This window comes from Fistularia commersonii, chromosome 3 (assembly GCF_037954325.1).
Source record: "Fistularia commersonii isolate RoL2024-O1a breed Wild chromosome 3, RoL_Fcom_v1.0, whole genome shotgun sequence".
Classification (NCBI taxonomy): Eukaryota; Metazoa; Chordata; class Actinopteri; order Syngnathiformes; family Fistulariidae; genus Fistularia; species Fistularia commersonii.
Window position 1 is genome coordinate 26,379,933 of NC_141286.1, and position 18,415 is coordinate 26,398,347.

General features: G+C 53.1%; 6 protein-coding genes across 6 annotated transcripts; 2 read left to right on the plus strand and 4 right to left on the minus strand.

The window, feature by feature from the left end:
* The first annotated feature begins 338 nt into the window (after positions 1 to 338).
* On the plus strand, positions 339 to 2,961 carry LOC147235988 (C3a anaphylatoxin chemotactic receptor). Its single transcript, XM_086144384.1, has 3 exons — positions 339 to 480; positions 1,079 to 1,240; positions 1,581 to 2,961. Exons 2-3 carry the CDS (start codon positions 1,151 to 1,153, stop codon positions 2,493 to 2,495), a joined length of 1,005 nt encoding a protein of 334 aa, XP_086000510.1. The 5' UTR covers positions 339 to 480; positions 1,079 to 1,150; the 3' UTR covers positions 2,496 to 2,961.
* A 409-nt stretch (positions 2,962 to 3,370) lies between these two features.
* Positions 3,371 to 6,666, minus strand: cenpq (centromere protein Q). Its single transcript, XM_086144386.1, has 8 exons — positions 6,300 to 6,666; positions 6,138 to 6,207; positions 5,912 to 5,990; positions 5,754 to 5,822; positions 5,322 to 5,454; positions 4,295 to 4,414; positions 3,910 to 3,984; positions 3,371 to 3,741 (listed from the first exon to the last, which is right to left on the minus strand). The coding sequence occupies exons 1-8, from the start codon at positions 6,402 to 6,404 to the stop codon at positions 3,595 to 3,597; spliced, it is 798 nt and encodes a 265-aa protein (XP_086000512.1). The 5' UTR covers positions 6,405 to 6,666; the 3' UTR covers positions 3,371 to 3,594.
* Positions 6,667 to 7,169: 503 nt separating this feature from the next.
* On the minus strand, positions 7,170 to 9,510 carry mrpl16 (mitochondrial ribosomal protein L16). The gene is made up of 5 exons (XM_086144388.1): positions 9,321 to 9,510; positions 8,768 to 8,839; positions 8,292 to 8,440; positions 7,907 to 8,200; positions 7,170 to 7,701 (listed from the first exon to the last, which is right to left on the minus strand). Exons 1-5 carry the CDS (start codon positions 9,376 to 9,378, stop codon positions 7,510 to 7,512), a joined length of 765 nt encoding a protein of 254 aa, XP_086000514.1. The 5' UTR covers positions 9,379 to 9,510; the 3' UTR covers positions 7,170 to 7,509.
* Positions 9,511 to 10,482: 972 nt separating this feature from the next.
* On the minus strand, positions 10,483 to 12,175 carry txnl4b (thioredoxin-like 4B). Its single transcript, XM_086144392.1, has 3 exons — positions 11,901 to 12,175; positions 11,636 to 11,787; positions 10,483 to 11,511 (listed from the first exon to the last, which is right to left on the minus strand). The coding sequence occupies exons 1-3, from the start codon at positions 12,030 to 12,032 to the stop codon at positions 11,346 to 11,348; spliced, it is 450 nt and encodes a 149-aa protein (XP_086000518.1). The 5' UTR covers positions 12,033 to 12,175; the 3' UTR covers positions 10,483 to 11,345.
* A 124-nt stretch (positions 12,176 to 12,299) lies between these two features.
* blzf1 (basic leucine zipper nuclear factor 1) lies at positions 12,300 to 18,188 on the minus strand. Its single transcript, XM_086144390.1, has 7 exons — positions 17,981 to 18,188; positions 17,793 to 17,879; positions 16,049 to 16,506; positions 15,777 to 15,976; positions 15,560 to 15,688; positions 15,266 to 15,488; positions 12,300 to 15,191 (listed from the first exon to the last, which is right to left on the minus strand). Exons 2-7 carry the CDS (start codon positions 17,809 to 17,811, stop codon positions 15,012 to 15,014), a joined length of 1,209 nt encoding a protein of 402 aa, XP_086000516.1. The 5' UTR covers positions 17,812 to 17,879; positions 17,981 to 18,188; the 3' UTR covers positions 12,300 to 15,011.
* trmt10c (tRNA methyltransferase 10C, mitochondrial RNase P subunit) lies at positions 12,487 to 14,206 on the plus strand. The gene has a single exon (XM_086144389.1). The coding sequence runs from the start codon at positions 12,487 to 12,489 to the stop codon at positions 14,143 to 14,145; it is 1,659 nt and encodes a 552-aa protein (XP_086000515.1). The 3' UTR covers positions 14,146 to 14,206.
* Positions 18,189 to 18,415: the final 227 nt, after the last annotated feature.

Genomic DNA, 18,415 nt, shown 5'->3' on the forward strand with positions numbered 1-18,415 from the left:
AACCTGGAAACTATTCAATCTAAAGATGTGAAATCCTGGTTGTGAAAACCAGCTGCATGTCGCAAGACCTTCAGGGAACCCTAGAGACAGAGCATCCCCCGTTCCCACGGCCCTGCGAGGTTCGGTGGGCTTCCCTTCTTCTGCCTCGGCGCCTCCCGACCCTTTTGAGATCTGGCAGTGCATCGGAGCTGCGCCGCGGTTTGTATGTTCCTCATTGATTAAAAACAAGTGCGCATGTTGCAACAGGAAACAGTGACATGTGGGGGGGGGTGAGTGTGTTCCTGCTGATAAAACCCAACTGGCGCTCCAGTTTTCTCTTCCTCCCTTCCATTTTTCAGCGGAACCCGTTGCTGAGCAGCAGTGTGGGATGTGACGCCGCCGCCCGCGGGATGTCGATCAGCGACTGCAGGGCTTGGACCGGCTCCGGCTCCGGGTCCGGGTCCGGGTCCCGCTGAGGACGGGACAGGTGCACGGCTGCGGGTACGAGGCTTATTTCAACTAATTCTGTCACGCTAGGCATTTTCATGTATCCATCTATGGCCATTCTGTAAGTAACCATGTAATCGATGGTGAACTGGAAACCGTTTAACTTACAAGTTGATTATTAAGGAGCTCCTTTAACATCAGCGTCATCTAAAATGAGGAGTTTACTGTTCTAATCAAAAACGACTACATTGAGTTCCTGCTGGAGGTCCGAGCTGGTCCTGATAGCGAGCGGGTCGAGACTCGCAGGAAGGCACCATGATGCGTCGCGGAAGAGGGTTCCACTGGAGAACCTCGGGTTCTGTTACGCTACGTAAGTGTGTGGCTGCAGAGCAGGGCCAGGACGGCTCCTAGAGGTTCCTGCAGGGCCAGCAGAAGGCAGGGACCTTCAGAGGTCCATTCTAGACACCTCTGGGTTGTTGAGGGGCTGCTGTGGTGCCAGACGGCCGGGGCGTTCACAAAAGTCAAAGAAGGAAAATGCAGATTGATAACATCGCGACCACCGGACGGACGTCAACAAACGGCTGGAGAGGCGGATGAAGAAGCATACAAACATCAGCATCTATTTGTAACGTTGTCTTCTTCTGGCTCTCAGCTCATCACCACCACCACCACCACCACCACCACCCAGACAGCTGATAAGGACGCCCGGTTTCCTACCAGAGAAATGAATCAGCTTCACAACAGCTCCAACAGTACTTGGCAGTCGCAAGCGCGGCAAAGAGTCGAGATGGTGGCCACTCTTCTCATTTTCCTGGTGAGTCTCCGCCGCAGGGCTCGGGCCTCGAACTCCATGCATGTGAAAAACAAGCGTCCCAAGCACAGGTGACCTCAAGTGTCTGGATGTCTGTAGAGCGGCGCACGTTCAAACAAAGCAAAACACAAAAATAAACAAACAGTAATCAACGGAGGCCATCATGTCGGGCTAATCTGGCACCGTGCTAGCCGAACCCAACCGCTGCGTGTGTGTGTGTGTGTGAAGTCATCTCAGGGGCCTGGCTCCAGCTGGTTCCTGTGGGCAGAGCCTTCAGGGGGTCCCGCTGGCAAGAAGGTTGTGAAGGCCAGTGTGTGACTGACAGGTGCGGCGGTTCTTCCAGGTGGGCACGACGCTGAACGGGCTGGTGATCTGGGCTCTGGTGCCCCATCGCTGCCGGCAGCGCAGAGACATGAGGGAGATCGGGCGCGTCTCCGGCAGCTTCCGCATCTACGTGCTGAACTTGGCGGTGGCGGACCTGGTGCTGCTCCTGCGGACGCCGCTCATGATCGCCTTCCTCTCCCACGGCGGCTGGCCCTACAGCCTGACCATGTGCAGCTTCACCATGTCTCTGCGCGGCCTGGGGCTGTACGCCTCGGCCTTCCTGCTGTGCGCCATGGCCCTGGAGCGCTGCCTGTGTCTGCTGAAGCCCTTCTGGATCCGGCTGCACCGGCCCACCTGGGTGGTGCCGGTGACCTGCTGCGGCGTGTGGCTGCTAGCCATGGCTCTGTCGGCCCCTTACCTCCTCAGCGCCGTGCTGGTGAAGTACCAAGGCAAGGTCCGCTGCCAGGAGAGCGGGGAGTACAAGATGTGGCTCTTCGTCACCGAGACGGCGGCCGGCTTCGTCCTCCCCCTGCTGCTGTTCGTGGGAAGCAACCTGGCCATTCTGCTCAACGTCCCGCAGGCCGCCCCGACCATCTCCGCGTCCTCCTCGCCCGTCCTGGCGCGCAGGGTGAAGACGGTGTACCGGGTGGTCTTGGTCACCATGCTCCTCTACTTCACCTGCTGGGTGCCGTACATGGCGTGCCGGTTCCTGCTGACCCTGGCCAAGGTCTGGGACGGCTGGGAAACAATCTACAAGAAGACCTACAACGCGGCGTACGTGTCTCTGTTCCTGGTGTACCTCAAGAGCGCCCTCAACCCCGTGCTCTACGTCTTTGCCGCCCGAAACCTTAGCAACGCCGTCCGTCTCTCCCTGGTCTCCATGATCAAGCACCTCTTCAGCGACTCTGCCAATCTGCCCGAGGGGGGTTGCTGAGGACCTGACAGGTACCAACCCGTACAATAATAAGTACTCAACATCACCTTCAGTGAATCTCAAACACCGGGACAGTGAACATCTGAAGAACGTCTCGGAGAACAACTCGCCTGACTGTTTTAGACGCGCCGCTTAGCGCCCCCTGCTGGTAGTGGCACCTTCTGATCCTTTTGAAGATCCCGGGGTTTTTGATCCTGGCTTCACAATCGCAGACCGGGGAATACCTCCATTACTTCGGGGCGCGGAGCAGAAGCAGGCCATCTTCGTCGTAGTTGGGAACTGGGACTTTGTGATTGCTGGTCCACGTCCAGCCTCGTGGACTGAATCAAAGTCTAAAAAGACAAAGCAGTTTCGGCGAGTGGGTATCTCTGCGCCGAAGTCATCCAGGACTGGACCTCCTTCACGCTCCGGGTTTGAAAAGCACGTGTCGTTTGTGAAATGAGAAAATAAAGCAGGACGTGAAGAAACCATTGTGTGAGACCTCCATGTTTGTTCTGAATAAACAAACACTCACCAGTAACACCACCGCGTTCCAGCCGGACTCACGCCGGTTCCACTACGATACAGAACCTTCACGGTGGAGGACATGAAGGCCATGACAGACCTGCGGCCGGTCTGCAGCTTCTAGTCACAGAGTACCTGGCCCTGGTTCTGAAGTGCCGGTTTTCCAGGTATTACAGGATGGAAATGCAAAAGGCACACGATTGAGTTGAGTCAGGATGGACATGAGGAGTGGAGAGGAACCACTAGAGGCTTACATGAAGCTGCTGTTTCTGGAGTGTGGGAGGAAGATGGAGAACCTGGAGAGAACCCAGGCAGAACATGGAGAACCTGGAAAGCCTCAAAAACAAACAAACACGGGTCATGACGGCGGCTTTGGGACAAAAGAGTGGATTTTATTGATTCATAAGACAAACACGACACCGTGGATCCTTTTAGACGGGACCTGAGCCTCAGAAGAACACGTGAACTTCAAACCGACCGGGTTCAGGGTTTAGTCCTCGGATTATTTTCCCGACTTTGCCCGCAGGACGTTTCTGCATGAACATCAGATGATGCGAGTCAAAATTGATCCTCCATCAAGGAGAGCGAGGAGGCCTCAGCCCAGCAGCCCGTCCAGGTGCTTGTTGGCCTCGGCGAGGAGAACCCGGGCGTCTCCGAGGACCCCGGACTCGCGCAGAAGCCCCCCCAGCCTTCGGGCCGCCATGTCGGGGTCCGTGTCCGGCAGCGCCTCGCTCAACTGCTCCTGACGGGAGGAACATCAACAGATCATCAGCGCTCAGAAAGGCAGACGTATAGAAGGACGGGGTTCCAGTGTCTTCTTCCAGAGATCAGACCCCTGCAGGCTGGACCTCCTGCTCCCCCTCACAGGAAGTGGACGTCCGGTGACGTCAGCGGCGGTCGGCGTGCTCACCTCCAGCGTGGGCCCAGGGCTCTGAGGCGGGACAGGAGGAAGGTTCAGCACCGCCGCTTCTCCAATCTGTAGGATCTGCGCCGACGGAATCGAAAAGCGAGATTAGAGAGAGAAAGTCGATGAAACCCTCGGCAGCGATGAGCTCCGTGCAGCTTATCTACGCCAAACACATACTTCTCGCTGACATGTTCTCAGAATCAAAGTGAAAAAACTTAAAGCTAATCAGCAACAACCGCAAAACACGTCACCGATGGTTTTGTGGTTGTCCTTCTTCAAAAAGGAGGCGTGTGTGTGTGTGTTGGCAGGAAAGCTAAGCCACATGCTGTGCAGCTCTTTTCTCAACCCCCGCTGCTAGCAACTAACGGCTAACAGCTTTCGGACGTACCTCTCTGGATTTCTCCTCCTCCTCCTCGATCTTCTCCCTCAGCACTCTGCAGGCGTTCTGCAGGGAGGTAGTCTGCTCCTCGGCCTCCTCCAGGGCTTCAACGACGGCCTTCTGGTCTTCCTGGAAGAACCGAGATGCGGAGGAAGAGGATCAGACACCCCTCCCCTCTCGTGGACTGATACAGGAGGCCTCTATCGCACAGGATCTGTGTGCTGAACACCCTCAGGAAGAGGAGAGCAGGATGCAGCAGATACTTTGAACACCACAGTCCTTCTAGTCCAGGGGTCGGCAGCTCGCAGGCGACTCTCTGATCCCTCTGATGAGGCTCCCTGTTACGTTTAATTTGTTCATTTTTAAATGTCATTTTAAATTTGAAGATTGCGGCGGTCCTGTAACATCTAAGTAAAATGTGTTCAAACATTTTTTACGCTCCTAAAAAGCGACTGCACGTGCCAGTAAAAGGACGACAGCACGGAGAGAGAGGACGGTATTTTTGGTTTGTCGTCGGTGGCTATTTTTTTCCCCCCATAAATACAAGAAGGACTCAAATACACATTGAGTATTTTGCTTCAAAATTACCTTCAACATAACATCTTTTTTTGGAGTTCAAAATGTTTTGTTGCATGCAGTTGTACACATATACAACACATATTTTGTTTCTACATAGCATAAAGGCTTAAAGGTTTACAAGATTTGTAGGTTTCTAGTTCCAGAGCAGCCTTCAGCCTGCCGGACATTTCTTTCTTTCTTTGAGAACATACAGAGAACCCGGGCAGGAGGACATGGAAGAGAACTCAGACAAGAGAAGATGGAGGAGAACCTGCAGAGAGAATCAAGGCAGGAGAACACAGGAAGAACAAGGATGAACCCAAAGAGAGACCCGAAGGCAGGAGAACATGGAGAGAACCCGGGTAGAGTCAATGGTGATGTTGAACATGGTTAAAAGTCACGTTTCACTGAGGACGTCAGAACATTCCCAACATCTGAGTGCCAGGACGGTCCTGGGATGGACCTGGGCCTCACGCACCTGCAGAGCACTAAGCGTTTCCTTCCCTGCATCCAACTTCTTGGTCTCTTCATCCAGCAGATGAGGGGCAGAGCGGTTGACCTTCTGTTGTCCTCGCGCTGGAACCTTCAGCTCCAAGCAATGTTTGAGGAACCTAGACAGAGTCAGAGAATATCAGGAGGACCCACCGGCGAGATCTTCATCCAGACCTCCTGCCCGGCAGCTCCAACCTCCTGCTACCCAGATCTTCTCCATCCCTCCTCTGTCCATGTCCAAACCATCTCAGTGTGACTTTATCTTCAAAACATCTAACATGCGCAGCCCCTCTGATGGTCTCATTCCTGATCCTCTCCAACCTCCTCCCTGCCTCCTGTCTTCTCAGCGTCTCCAAACCAGACCGAGATACTTCAAACTTTTAGGATTTTACATTCTGATAGAGAAGCTCCTGCTCACCTGTGCTTCAGCCTGTTCAGATGTTCCTGGCTCTTGTTCTTCTCCAGCCGGCCCAAAGCCAGCGTGGCTCTGTCAACAGAAGAGTGTGCCGTCACACCGAGATCTCCCGATCAAGGTTCGGGTTCACCAGGAACCATCTGGTAGAAGGTAGAACTCACAGGATGGACAAATCCATGATGTTCTCCACAAGAGCGATGGAGGCCCTGGATACGGGCTTCAGGTTCTCACGTCCTTTGGCTGGCAGAGAAGAACCACAAGCAAAAACACAGAGACGTTTAGAATGAAATTATTGTGTTTTATCTGCGATTAAAATAAAAAAAAATCACCCGACGCTCTCCAGCTTGGTTCCCCCCCGAGCAGAACCCGCTAGCTCGGCGTTCTCACCTAACCTCCTCCGTGACGGCGCCGGGCTGCCGCTCTCCTCCCGGTCACCGGCGCCGGGTCGTCGCGGGACCTGGGCCGAAGCGAAGCGGTTAGTTACCGGTTCACCTGGTTGACGACAGACCGATCGGGCGTTACCGGTTTCCGGTGAGGACACGGAGGTACCTGGTGCTCGTTCAGCGGACGTCCCCGGGGCTTACCCGGCTGCTTCTTCCGGCCCGGGTTCGCTGCTCCGGTCGCGGCTCCCCTCGAACCCCGGGCGGGCTTCATTGGTCGGACCGGCGGGCTCAGCTAAGCTAAGTAGGCTAATCAAAGCTACTTAAGCTAACTGAAGGGGCTGTTCGACGGTAAACACTGCCGAATGGTCGTTATCAAACGAAAAGTTTAATTAATAACGACTTTAAACTGGACCCAACCGTCTTAGCCTCCCGGGTCGGAGATACCTCACCGGGCCGCGGGTGACACACCGGGCCGAACTTAAATCCCCGGACCGGGACTTCGCGAACCGAATTTCCCGCTGTTTACAAACCGTACGGCGATGACTTAATGCGCATGCGCACTAGTTCCTGCTCCCTGAGTTTGTCTTGTCAGGCACTTTGGGCTCAAACTCGCCCAAACCGCAGCTCAGGCACGTCAAAGATGAAGTTCCAACGCTATGCTGGACAAAGTTTTCTGAATCTCACCTGAAATGCTGAATGAAGGAAAGCTCCAACCACCAAATAAAGTAAGTGGGGTCTTTGCCTCCTTTAGAAAGTATCAAAAACTCACCAATCTATGACCCCAAACCCGAGGTGAACAGTCAATACGGTTGTGTGAAATGTTTACACCTTTCCACTATTCTAAAGAGTAACATCCATTTTTTGGGATTCATACAGCTGGGACCCTCTGAGGGCTTCAGCCAAAACACTGGTCCAGGTTTCCTGGGATTTTTACTCTCCGAGTCAGAGCAGCTCAGCCCGTCGGTCCGGAACCGAGGTCACGTCAACGGTTAGTCAGGTTGTAGTTAACAGTTATAAAAGCACTGATGGTCTGTCCTGTACAAAAAGGGAGATCTTTTATTGAAACCCAGTGATGGAGAACCAAGAAGCGTACATGGTCTTCTTCCTCCACCTCCTCGAAGCAGCTTCAGCAGGGGGATTTTGTCAAACCTTGATTGCAAACAGGAAACGCCTGATAAACATATCCAGACATGAAATGAAAAACAACACAGCCGGGGCTTCGTCGCATCTTCTGCGAATTCCGGGTGTCACGATCTGGAGCTGCAAAGCCCGGCAGATGAATGCAAAACAAGGCAGAAGACTTCAAAATGTCCAGACGATTGAGTCACAGTTTCTCTGGATTAGAAGGTGTTCCTTCCTCGATCATCTCAGGTCCCTCACACCCTCCCCGGGAGGTGGAACTTTCCGATGAAGCACCCGTTGCCGCGCAGGTCGCGGGGGCTGAGCACCTTCCTGATGCCCAGCATGTTGCCCCGTGCAATCTGCTTGAAGGTCCAAGGATTCTGGTTGTTCCGCTCCATGTCGGCCTGCTCCGTCTTCAGGGCGGCCAGGCTCTCTTTGCTCATCACCTGCAGGGGTACGGGGCGCCACGGAGAAGAAGGATTTTACAGCATTTTCTACAATATTACCAGCAGTTTGTTACTCGAAATCCATTCCCATGCGGTCTCTTTGGGGTGATGGTTAAATACATAAATTACAAATGTTTCTTTCCAATAACAGTGAGTGGATCTTTATACAAACACACGGGAAGTAAATACTCTTTGAGTTTCCCACCTTGGCAGGGAACGGCAGCTTCTTCGCAACTTCAGTCAAGATGCGCTCCACCTCCCCGAGCTCCACTTTTCCTCCCACCTCCACGATGAAGCGGCCGTAGCGGACGGGCGTCACGTAGTGGTCGATGGCTCCCTTGCCGCCTCCCATGCGCTGGCCCAGGCCTTTGCGCGTGATGGGCTTGTACGGGCCGCTGATCCGCCAGCGGGCAAACGTGGTGCGGGGATCCATCTTGCGGTTGATGGTCAGACGCATCATCTCTATGTGGCCCCAGTGGATGTAGCCTCCACCCATGGCCTGAGCGTCGCAGAGAGACGAGGAGGAGGCCAGATCTTTGTGATGCGCGTCAATATTGTGAAAGTGCGTGTCTGTGGATCTGTTCGCTCACCACGATAGCATACTGTCCCGTCGTGAAGTCGTTGGCCGCCTTGGCCGGGCCCTGGATGTCCCACAGCCTCTTCGTCTCTTTCTTGGCCTTTTTGAGGTTGGGCACCTTGTTTAAGAACTTCAGTTTGGGCTTTTCCGGCAGGACCACATCTGCAGAGACAAAGACGGGGTGAAGAACAGACAGATAGCGTCGCTCAGACAAACAAGGCGGTGCTTTGGCTGTGATTCATATCAGGGACATTTGTGTGAATATCAGACGACAATCACGCTGGTGAAGACCTCTTTTTCCTTGAACCTGTTCTATCAACAGTACATAATCGAAAAGATATATTTTACACGGCGGGAGTGTCTGGCGTAGTATTTTCATCCACGAGCAGTTACAGGGATGTCTGAGTCCCCCAAAGGCCTGGCGGACATTTCCGCTTCAACTCAGCACATCGGCTCAAGTCACACCAGACGTTCGACGGGAATCCTTACCGCTGTAGTCCGGAGGGATCTCAAAGGTTTTCAGGCCGGCGGTCAGGACCTTGGCGTGGAGGTGCAGAGGTCCTGAGGAGCAAACAGCAGTGGGCATCAGGAGTGAGAGAAAGCAGCTTGATCCTTCACCCTCACCGGGGCCACACAGGCCGGCTCAAACATGCACAGTTTATATACATTTATGTACAGAGGCAAATCAATCAGTGGATCCAGGCCAGGGGGTTTTATTGTACACTGGTCGAGTCTTCAATAAGTTTATCTGATTTTGAATCCAGTTCATAATCGAGTCTCAAAATGTCAACATTAACGTAGTGTCTGTTTTGCATTCCAGTATTTAGTGCGGGTACCACTTATGTGTTAGCTATACATAACTAGCACTATTTCTAATGTCTTTACTATTTCATCTACATTCTACAACGAAAAGTAACTCACTCATTCGTTTGCAAAACAACTTTAATCACTGTCAAGCTGGACGGGAACCGACGGAGCGGCGCGCTAGCTGACGTTAGGCTAGCGTTAGTATGGTGTTAGCATGATGTTAGCCCAGCCCTACCTTGCGGGTGACAGACGCCGGTCAGACGGCCGAAAGCCGCCCTAAAGGCGGACAGCATGGCGAGACAACCCGGGGGAAGACGCTACGAACAAAATGTCATGGCGTCAGAGCTTTTTATTTATGTGTGAGAGGGACTGCTACGGACACACGTCTCTGTGACCCAAGGTCGCCGCCGTACATGCGGATGTGATTTCCGGCAAGGAGTGACACTTCCGGCCTGGATTTCAAAATAAAAGTCGATCAAATTGTGGGCATAAAAAAAAAAGACTAAATAGTTAAACAGACAAACGTTTTGGCACCGTCGTTATTAATGCTGAGCGAGAAACTGTATTTTTATAATAAAAAATATTTTTGTATAAAGCTTTTCTGAGCTCTTTCCTTTAATTGTGTAAAATGTTCTATCATCAAAATCTATTGAATGAACTTTTTATGCTCAATGATAAACATCAAACGTATTGAATCCATCATCCCATTACATATATTTAGACCAAATATGGAAGAGGAGGAGGAGCGTCGAGGCCGAGGAAGAGTCAGAGGTGCATCCTCGCTTCATCCACACCGTCGACGTTTTCCAAAAAGAAGGTGAAAAGATATTGTTGTGATGTGTTCCTCCTGACAAAGCAGGTGGAGTACAGAATCAACGCCCCGGGGTGCAGAGAGGGGCAGGCAGGGGTCCCCCGCCACCCGCTGACGCCCCCTTCCACCGTCAAGAGAAGGATGGACCTGGATGCTGTGGCTGAAGAGTCCTGGATCTGCAGGGTTCAGAAGGTGTGAATCTCACCGACGTGGAGATCTCCGGTCTGGTTCTCGGACAGACACGTTTGGTGTTTACTCCTGCTCCCTTGAGCCAGCGACCTCTCGCTTTCCAAGAATTTTGGACGCGTCTTCTGGAGTTTGAACACTCTCACGATGGTTTCCAGCCTGTCACCGGCACGGCACCAGGAGGCGCCGGACCTGAGGGGGAACCGGGCATGAACACACACACACACAAGCAGACATGGACTCCTAAACACACCAGTCTGATGTTTCAAATCTGTTTTAACTTAGTCATTTGTCTCTGACAGGATTCAGTGGATTGTTCAGAAATTAAGTGTGTGTGTGTGTGTGTGTGTGTGTGAGAGAGCTGCATTCATTTATACCGAGAGCAGTTTTCCATAAAAAATAAATATTTTTATTGCAACTACACACAACCAGCACAGCACACGGCCTCAATGAACTGGTGTCTCCCTGCTGACCAAACACCGTTTTCCACGGGAAATATCACAATGGTGCGAAAAAAAAGAAGAAAATTCAAGAACTTAAATTAATTAGAAAACTAAAGATGACAAAGATTAATTAAGATGTTTTCACCGCGTTTGTCACTTACTGGGAGTAAGCGGCAGAGCGGGTCTTACACAAACATCATTCCTGTTTAAACACGGAAGGGCAGCCAAAGGTCCAGATGCAGCTCTGCTCCGCTTCGCCTTCGACAGTAAAACCAACACATTCAAACGTCCCGATCGATCAATACTCCAGAGAGCCTCCGAGGAGCAGGGTGACGGGGGTTCAGGGCCAACCAGATGCAAATAAAGCACTCAGAGACCGAAGCTGCTTCCCACTCCAAATCCACCTCCATCCTTTCTGCCGGCGGTTCGGCCTCCCGGACGACAGCTCCCGGGCTTCAGCGTGACTGTCAGTCATACGTCTAATTGTTCAAATCTAGATTCCTAAGACAGTTGGAAAGGTTCTGTTCCCGGTTCTGACTCTTTAATGCTGCTTTTAGATCGAGTTCTGCTTTCTAGGTGACCCTTTGTTTTTTGACCGAGCAATTTCTGCATTTTCCAGGGACTTTTCAATCAATAGAATAAATGATGGAAGCACCAACTGCCCCTGATGCTGACAAGGTCCGTATCGCGGTGTGCCGTTACCACTGGACGAACCTCACTCAGGACAAAACACAGTCCGGTCCTGTTTGGATTTTCCCGTCTGAGCAGCTCCCGAAAATGCTGAATCTGCTCATTGTCTCCGGTGATCTCTCACGTCGCTCTAGATTCCATGGTAGAGGAGGTCGTATTTGGGGATGTTCTGAGGGTCAATGGGACTCTGGACGATCATCTTGCCCCGCATGGCTCCCCTGTAGATGACCTCGACCAGATCCATGAAATCCTGCTTGGTTTTGAAGCTACCGACAAACTTGGTGTGGTCCGGAGAGCTGGAGATGTAGACACAACACAATACAGGCGTCTTATCTGTCAGCTACAAGGACAAATCGAGGATATCTGACGATGTTCAAGAGGAGAAAACTTGCAGCAAAATGATCTACAAACCCGTCTCACCCATAGTCCACTTTCATATGCTGGCCGTTGAAGAAGAACACAGTGGAAGGGATGTAGCTGATGTCAAAGTATCTGGTGTAAATGGGAGCTTTGTCCACGTCCACGATGTAGATGGAGGCCATGTTACTCAGGTCGTGGGCCGTTTTGGAAAGCTGGGAGGGGGGACAGGAGTTTAGACCAGGCGGGGAGACACCTGGAGGTAGTTTAGCTAATGCTAAAGTGAAGCTAATGCTAAAGTGAAGCTAATGCTAAAATTGGATCTTACGATTTCATCGAGGTGGAGACAAACCGAGTCCTCGTCTCTTCCAAACCGCAACACCACCACTTTTTCGGCGACGCCCTTGATGACTTCATCGATGTCCTTTTTGGATAACAATTTGGGCAAAAACAAACTCATTTCGAAGAGCTTGCGCTGTTTACCCGGAAGAGGAAGCGGTCGAGGGGGTTCCAGTGTGCGGCACCAAAAAGGCTCCGACTGGAAACGACACGCCGCGATCGTCAACCAAATCAGAGCAACATTAAAAAGAAGAAATGAAATTAAAATCACAAATTATGGACTTAAGAGGCTATCATTAATTTCTTAACAAAATATAGCTGCCTGCGATTTAATTTCTAAAATTTAGAGTAAAGCACGGAACTGACGCGTGAAGCTCAGTTTCCTCACGACTCATTAAGGTGACGCACCGCGTCTCGACCTGACCTTCCGCTCACGGCTGTCAAGCGTGGATTCTTAGAGGAGCTCCGATCACCACCGGGGCTGTCCGTGGACTGTTCACCGTCTGTTGTCGTGACAACTTAGAGGTGCCGACACGTTTGTTTTCCTGCGCAAAGAGACGCCGCCTCATGTTGACATGATGCGCCTCTTCACCTGCCGGGGTCTCGCCGCGCTCCGGGAAGACTTCCGGTTTGTGGCATCCCGCGTCACCGAATGGCCTTTTCTAAGTTTATATTCCGCGGACATTCCTCGCCACCGTCGAGCGGTCGCCCCTTGCCGCCACTTGAACGCCGGGGGGCCGGGGGAGAGGCCGGCCGTGGACTTGGAGAAATGGAAATCCGTGATGAGATCTCAGGCTGCTCCTGCGGTGAAGGAGCGGCATCTCCAGGAGGAGGAGCCGAGCGATGAGGATGAAGGTCCCGGGGAGGCCGAGGGGGGATCCAAAGACACCCTGGAGGCCACACGGGATCTGGTGGTGATGTGGCGTCAAGCCGGGAAGCTCGTTCCTCAAGAGATGACCGATGAAGACCTCCGGACGCTGGCAGAGCTCACCACCAAGTCCTCCAAGAGGAAGTACCTGAAGTACCTGGCCATCAAGGAGGGCCACAAGAAAGCCCGTAAAGACAAACAGCAGCAGAGGAAGGCGGCCCGGGAGGCCTCGCTGGAGCAGAGAAGACAAGAGGAAGGGGACGAGCAGAAGGAGCTGAAGAATTCCTTCCTGCTGCAGTTCTGGGGCCGGACGCTGGACCGGCTGCTGGGCTGGAGGAGCGCCCAGGCCATGGTGTTCGGCCAGCCGCTGCTCTTCGACATGAGCTACGAGGCCAACATGAGCAAGCGGGAGATGGAGAACACGGTGAGTCAGCTGATGGAGGTGGAAGGGTGGAACCGTCGCGCCTCCGATCCCTTCCACCTGCACTTCTGCAACCTGCGGCCGGACGGAGCCTACAAGGAGGAGCTCGTCAAACGTTACGGCGAGGAGACCTGGGACCGCCTGCTGATCACCGGCACCGACCGGCCGCACGTGGAGCTGTTTCCCCGCGAACGCCTGGTGTACCTCACCGCCGACTCCCCCAATGTTCTCCGCGCCTTCGACCACTCCAAGGTCTACGTCGTCGGCGCTCTGGTGGACCGCTCCATCCAGTCGGGCCTGTCGCTCGCCAACGCCAAGCGTCTGAACCTGGCCACGGCCCGCTTGCCGCTGGACGAGTTCCTCCACTGGGAGATGGGAGCCAAAAATCTGACTTTGGACCAGATGATCCGCATCCTGTTGACCGTCAAGGACACGGGGAAATGGGAGGAGGCGCTGAAGTTTGTGCCGAGGAGAAAGCACGACGGCTTCCACCGACCGCACGGAGAGGTCAGGGGTGAAAGCATCGGGCGGAGCGCGGCCACGTCACCCAGCCAGGAACCCAAGAACAGACCATCATTTAGAAAGGAGGAACGAGCTCCACCCACGTTCTTCAGAGGCCCCGGGTTTGACAGAACGGACCGAGGGTCTGCAGCCTCCAGAGGACCTGCAGCCTTTGGAGGACCTGCAGCTTCCAGAGAACCTGTAGACTCCAGAGGACCTGCAGCCTTCGGAGGACCTGCAGCCTCCAGAGGACCTCCAGCTTCCAGAGAACCTGTAGACTCCAGAGGACCTGCAGCTTCCAGAGAACCTGTAGACTCCAGAGGACCTCCAGCTTCCAGAGGCAGAGAGCATAAACAGGTTACCACCAGGGTTCGGGGCTCGGTCAGAAAACTCATGGAGGAGAGAAAGATGGGGAGCAGCAGGCTCTGGTGGGGCAGTGAGTGAGCCCAGGTTCTCACACAGGTTCCTCCAGGAACTGTAAATACAGGTTTGTGGAAGAATCTGAACTCAGACTTGGAGCTTTGCTTTGGGGTTAAAAAGGTCTTGGTGTAAATTCACATTCAGAATAAAAGCAAATGTCAAGTGCTGAGAAGAAATAAAGGGTGAACGGTTTTAGCAGGAAGTCCAGAATCAGAAGAATCTTCACTTTAAGGTGCTCCATTCTTTAAATGTCAGATGGTCTCGCTTCTCGCTGAGAGGATGGAAGCGTGGGTTCTGCTCTGCTGCCTAGAAACCAGACGTGTGGAAAGGTAGAAACCACCTGATTCTTTATTTCCTCCTGACACCAAAGGTCATCTAAAACTTAGAAACACACAAAATATACAAATGGTAACTTTGGCATTCGGAGGTTTTCAGTCGTGACATTTCCAAAGTGTTTGCGAGGAAACGCTCATTTAAATAAAGGAGAAATGAAAAAAAACGGTTTAAATAGAGCTTCAAGTTTTGCTTTGAAACATCTCACGTTGTCCGACCACCGGGACGAAACTGCAGAAGCTTCCAGTGTTTCTGCGTGAAATGCTTCCACCACATTAAGCAGCACTTCAAGTGAAGAAAAGAAGATGTTTGAAGGAGCTGAGGCTCCGTCTGGGCTGCTGCCACCAGGACCGGGAACACATCGGGACTCTTGGGGTTTCCTAAAGGTTGGTTGCGCGTTGCGGACCGACCGCTGACAGAAGCTCAGCTCTTGCGTGAGAAGAAAAGCAGAACCCCTCAGAAGGCCTGCCAAGAGAACAAGACTTGGTCTCGAGTCTGCGGCGGTCGGTCGCAGCAGAGGCTCTGAGGGCGCTTGACGTCCGGCCAGCTTGGAGGACCTACAGCACCAGGATGTCCCCGGAGCAGCGCTCGCAGCAGTTGAAGGTGATGTTCTCGTAGCGGGTGTACGGGTGGAACCTGCCGATGCTCTTCTTGCTGCTCAGGAAGCCGGAGGCGGTCGGGTCCGGAGACTCCGCCTCCTTTTCCGAACCGGAAATAGGATCTAGAATCTTCAGCACCTGAGGTGGAAAAGCAGATCCGTTGACGCGGTCGGGTCCTGAAGACTAGAGGAGGTACTAGAAGAAGAATCTACCTTCTCGGCCATCTTCTCCGCCGGCGTGCTGCATAGATGATCACCATCCGCTCCGCTGTTCTTCACCGCACGCCCTCCGCCGCTGCCCAGCAGGTGGGCGTTGATGGCGTCCGCTAGCTTGCGATTGGCCGCTGCCAGCTCTCCGGTGCTGAGGGGCTGCGCGCTGGGGTAGTAGGTCTGCTGCCGACCCCACTGCAGGGACACCAGCAGCTGCTCCAGGGACCTGGGGGGGCAGAGGGGTCAGGAGGAGGCCCGGACGTGGCCTCCGCGGAGAAACCATCCTTCCCCACAGACCTGTGCGTCTGCACCATGTCCCCGGAGAACTCGTCGCGCTCCAGCAGCAGGTCCTGAATGGCTCCCTGCGCCTCCCTGGTCTGCCGCTGCAGCGTCGCTCTGGCGTTGGTCAGCTCCTCTGCCATGACCCTGCGGGGACGCGGAGAACGCCGTCATTTTCCGCGGCGGTGTCTTTGACAGGTGTTCCGACGGCGGGACGAACGCGTCCGCCTCCGACCTGCTGGCCAGGAACTTGCTCCTCCACACGTCACACTGGATGCTCATGCGCTCCAGCTGCTCGGCGGTGTGCGACAGGCTGCGTCCCAGGGCCTCGTTCTCCAGGATCAGCTGGTTCTTCTCGCGGCTCAAACGCTCAAAATGGTACTGCAGGTCGTCGCCCACCGACGCCACCAGCAGTTTCTTCAGCTCCCGGTTCACCTGCCGCACGCAGGGAACTCGTTACGGGTTCGTCCCGAACCTCTGCACGTCTCGTGTCCGAGGCGTCCTTACCTCCGTCTGCACCCTCAGCTGGTTGGACAGGCCCTCCTTGTCCTGCAGCAGCCGGCGCTCAGAGTTCTGCAGCTTCTCCAGCTGCCCCCTCCAGTCTTCCGCCGGGGGCGGCGGCGGCGTGCCTTGCTCTTGGGCGTCGTTCCCGGCCTCCCCCTTCCCCTCGGCGGCTCCCGCTCGGCTCCTTCTGCTGATGGCGGCGCGCGGGACCACGATCCTCACGGCCTCCACCTCCGTGCAGGCCTCCCTGCTGACCTTGCCCAGGTGGAGCACGCCGCAGGGCTGTGGAGCGGCGGGGGAAGGGGGTCCAGATTTGGGGCTGTGTTTGGGGCTCGCCACCTTCAGGAGCGGCACGGCAGGCGGTCCCGGCGGCAGGGTTTCAGCGATGACCTCCAACACGGGCCGCGGCTTCTCGGTTTCCATGCCATCGCCGGCGACTCGGACAGGCACGCCGCCGGGAGCTGGGGGGAAACACACGGAGAGCAGAGCTCTTAGCAGGTTGGCATCGGCCTCCAGAGTCCAGAGGAAGGCGTTCACATTCCGCAAACATCCTGAGGCGCCGCAGTCTCGACCGCAAGGGTGGTGGAGCGACAACTCACAAGGAGATACATTCTGAGGAACATCTTTTAAAACATCATCTGAAAGCTTGGATCAAGGCTGGGTGATCCATGAAGAACCCTGTCCACGGCCACGACACTTTGCAATACATTTCCTGTGGTAAAATGTTGAGGAAATGATATTCTCATTATTATTCTTAGGACAGCTGGCTCTGTGATTTCTCTCAGGATGGAGACGTGGTGGAACGGAGAACATTTAAACTGTCGTCCGTCACGGACAGCCTGGACCTCCACCTCACAGTAGATAGACAGCGGAGCAGCTTCTCCAGCAGCACGTTACGGATCAGCTTTCCAACGCCATGATACAGGAAATCTTTCCGAGCTCTTGCTGTAACCCGATACAATAACTCACTAACCGGTGACTTCACATTGACACTTTGCTCATTATTTAAACCTGTGTATTGGTAAATATGGAGACTTTTTTGTTTACCATTACACTTTTACACTTCAGAGTTTATTTCTTTTAAATATTTTTAGCTGTCTTGTCCTAGTATGACCTAAATAATTTCCTAAGCTTGGGAACATTAAAGTACATCTCATCTCATTATCGGCACCAATTTTGCGAGATAATTCTTCTCCTGAACTCCGAATCAGCACCTCGATGCATACGAGGACAAATCCCCCGCTTCTTCTTGAAGTGCATCATTAAATATTTCAATGTTGTCCTGACTAACCTGACCAGCCTCTTCTACCTTAGTGACACTTTGTCAAACTCTTCACACGTTTCCTGCTTGCACTGACGAAAAATAAACATTTTGAATGCTTGAATCACACGATGTTTAAGCTCCTGTTGATACTGCAGATAGATTTGAGATGAGCGGACGAGAACAACTTTATTTATCCAGAAGGAAATTGTTGTGCCAGAGTTTCAAGCAAAAACATAACAGTAATAGATAATAGTAGGAAGGAGGGAGAATAAGAAAAACAATATAAATTGTCAAGGTTAAGGCTATCAAGTGTTTTAAGGTCTTAAGGATCTATACTGCAGATTCGTCCCAAGTCTGCAAAGGCCTAGAAAACGCATCGAATAAATGATTGAAGATTGATGGTGAAACCAGGAGGTTTAGGGAGCGAAGACGAGCATCTTTTATATTTTAAAAACACAACAACAGAGAGAAGGCGGCTGGTACCTCTGACGGCGGCGGTCATGGTGGCGATCCGGTCCTCCGTCGAGTCGCTGGAATCCGGTTGTTTTTGGAGGAGTTTATTTCTTCGCCCTGGAAGAGTCCACGAAAAAACGACACCGCGTCAAAACCGGGATAACGGTGAGAAGCCGGAGGTATTAGCCGGTTAGCTCAGCTAGCTTGTCACTATTTACCGGCCGGTGGGTCACAGGGTTCCCCGCTCTAAGACACTTCCCGACTGAATATTAACTCTTTCAACGATAAATTAAGGAGGTAAAAATTGTAATTAAAGCGGAGGAAACTGTCTGAAAAGCCGGCGGTCCGGTCGAATGTTGTCCGCAGCGTCGAGCTGTTTACCGTCACCGGTCCGGTGATACGTGGAGCAACGAGCCCCGCGTCCGGGCTGGCAGGAAGCGGCGGAGGGCTGCGCTCTGCTGCCGTACCAGAAACAACGGCGGACGGATAGTTCCGCTTTTAATTCCGACCGTTTGATAAGTTTTCTTAATTTATAAATTCATCTATCAACTATCTCACACCAATCGCCAATCATTGAATCTGACAGATTTTTTTTCCACCCACAGGTGGAATAAATCCGCCAGTTGACGAGACGCGGAACCTTTATATCTTGC

Excerpts from the sequence above, each read along its gene's own strand:
- txnl4b (XM_086144392.1), bottom strand. The coding sequence starts at position 12,032 with ATGAGTTTGTTTTTGCCCAAATTGTTATCCAAAAAGGACATCGATGAA. Across the intron at positions 11,788-11,900 it reads GTCTCCACCTCGATGAAATC|CTTTCCAAAACGGCCCACGA; the intron begins GTAAGATCCAAT and ends CCCCCCTCCCAG. Across the intron at positions 11,512-11,635 it reads CATATGAAAGTGGACTATGG|CTCTCCGGACCACACCAAGT; the intron begins GTGAGACGGGTT and ends CTACATCTCCAG.
- LOC147235988 (XM_086144384.1), top strand. The coding sequence starts at position 1,151 with ATGAATCAGCTTCACAACAGCTCCAACAGTACTTGGCAGTCGCAAGCG. Across the intron at positions 1,241-1,580 it reads CCACTCTTCTCATTTTCCTG|GTGGGCACGACGCTGAACGG; the intron begins GTGAGTCTCCGC and ends CGGTTCTTCCAG.
- mrpl16 (XM_086144388.1), bottom strand. The coding sequence starts at position 9,378 with ATGCTGTCCGCCTTTAGGGCGGCTTTCGGCCGTCTGACCGGCGTCTGT. Across the intron at positions 8,441-8,767 it reads GATCCCTCCGGACTACAGCG|ATGTGGTCCTGCCGGAAAAG; the intron begins GTAAGGATTCCC and ends TTGTCTCTGCAG. Across the intron at positions 7,702-7,906 it reads AGCTGCCGTTCCCTGCCAAG|GTGATGAGCAAAGAGAGCCT; the intron begins GTGGGAAACTCA and ends GTACCCCTGCAG.
- trmt10c (XM_086144389.1), top strand. The coding sequence starts at position 12,487 with ATGATGCGCCTCTTCACCTGCCGGGGTCTCGCCGCGCTCCGGGAAGAC.
- cenpq (XM_086144386.1), bottom strand. The coding sequence starts at position 6,404 with ATGAAGCCCGCCCGGGGTTCGAGGGGAGCCGCGACCGGAGCAGCGAAC. Across the intron at positions 5,455-5,753 it reads CTGAACAGGCTGAAGCACAG|GTTCCTCAAACATTGCTTGG; the intron begins GTGAGCAGGAGC and ends GACTCTGTCTAG. Across the intron at positions 3,742-3,909 it reads GCCCTGGGCCCACGCTGGAG|GAGCAGTTGAGCGAGGCGCT; the intron begins GTGAGCACGCCG and ends TCCTCCCGTCAG.
- blzf1 (XM_086144390.1), bottom strand. Across the intron at positions 15,489-15,559 it reads GACATGGTGCAGACGCACAG|GTCCCTGGAGCAGCTGCTGG; the intron begins GTCTGTGGGGAA and ends CTGCCCCCCCAG. Across the intron at positions 15,192-15,265 it reads CGGAGAAGATGGCCGAGAAG|GTGCTGAAGATTCTAGATCC; the intron begins GTAGATTCTTCT and ends TTTCCACCTCAG.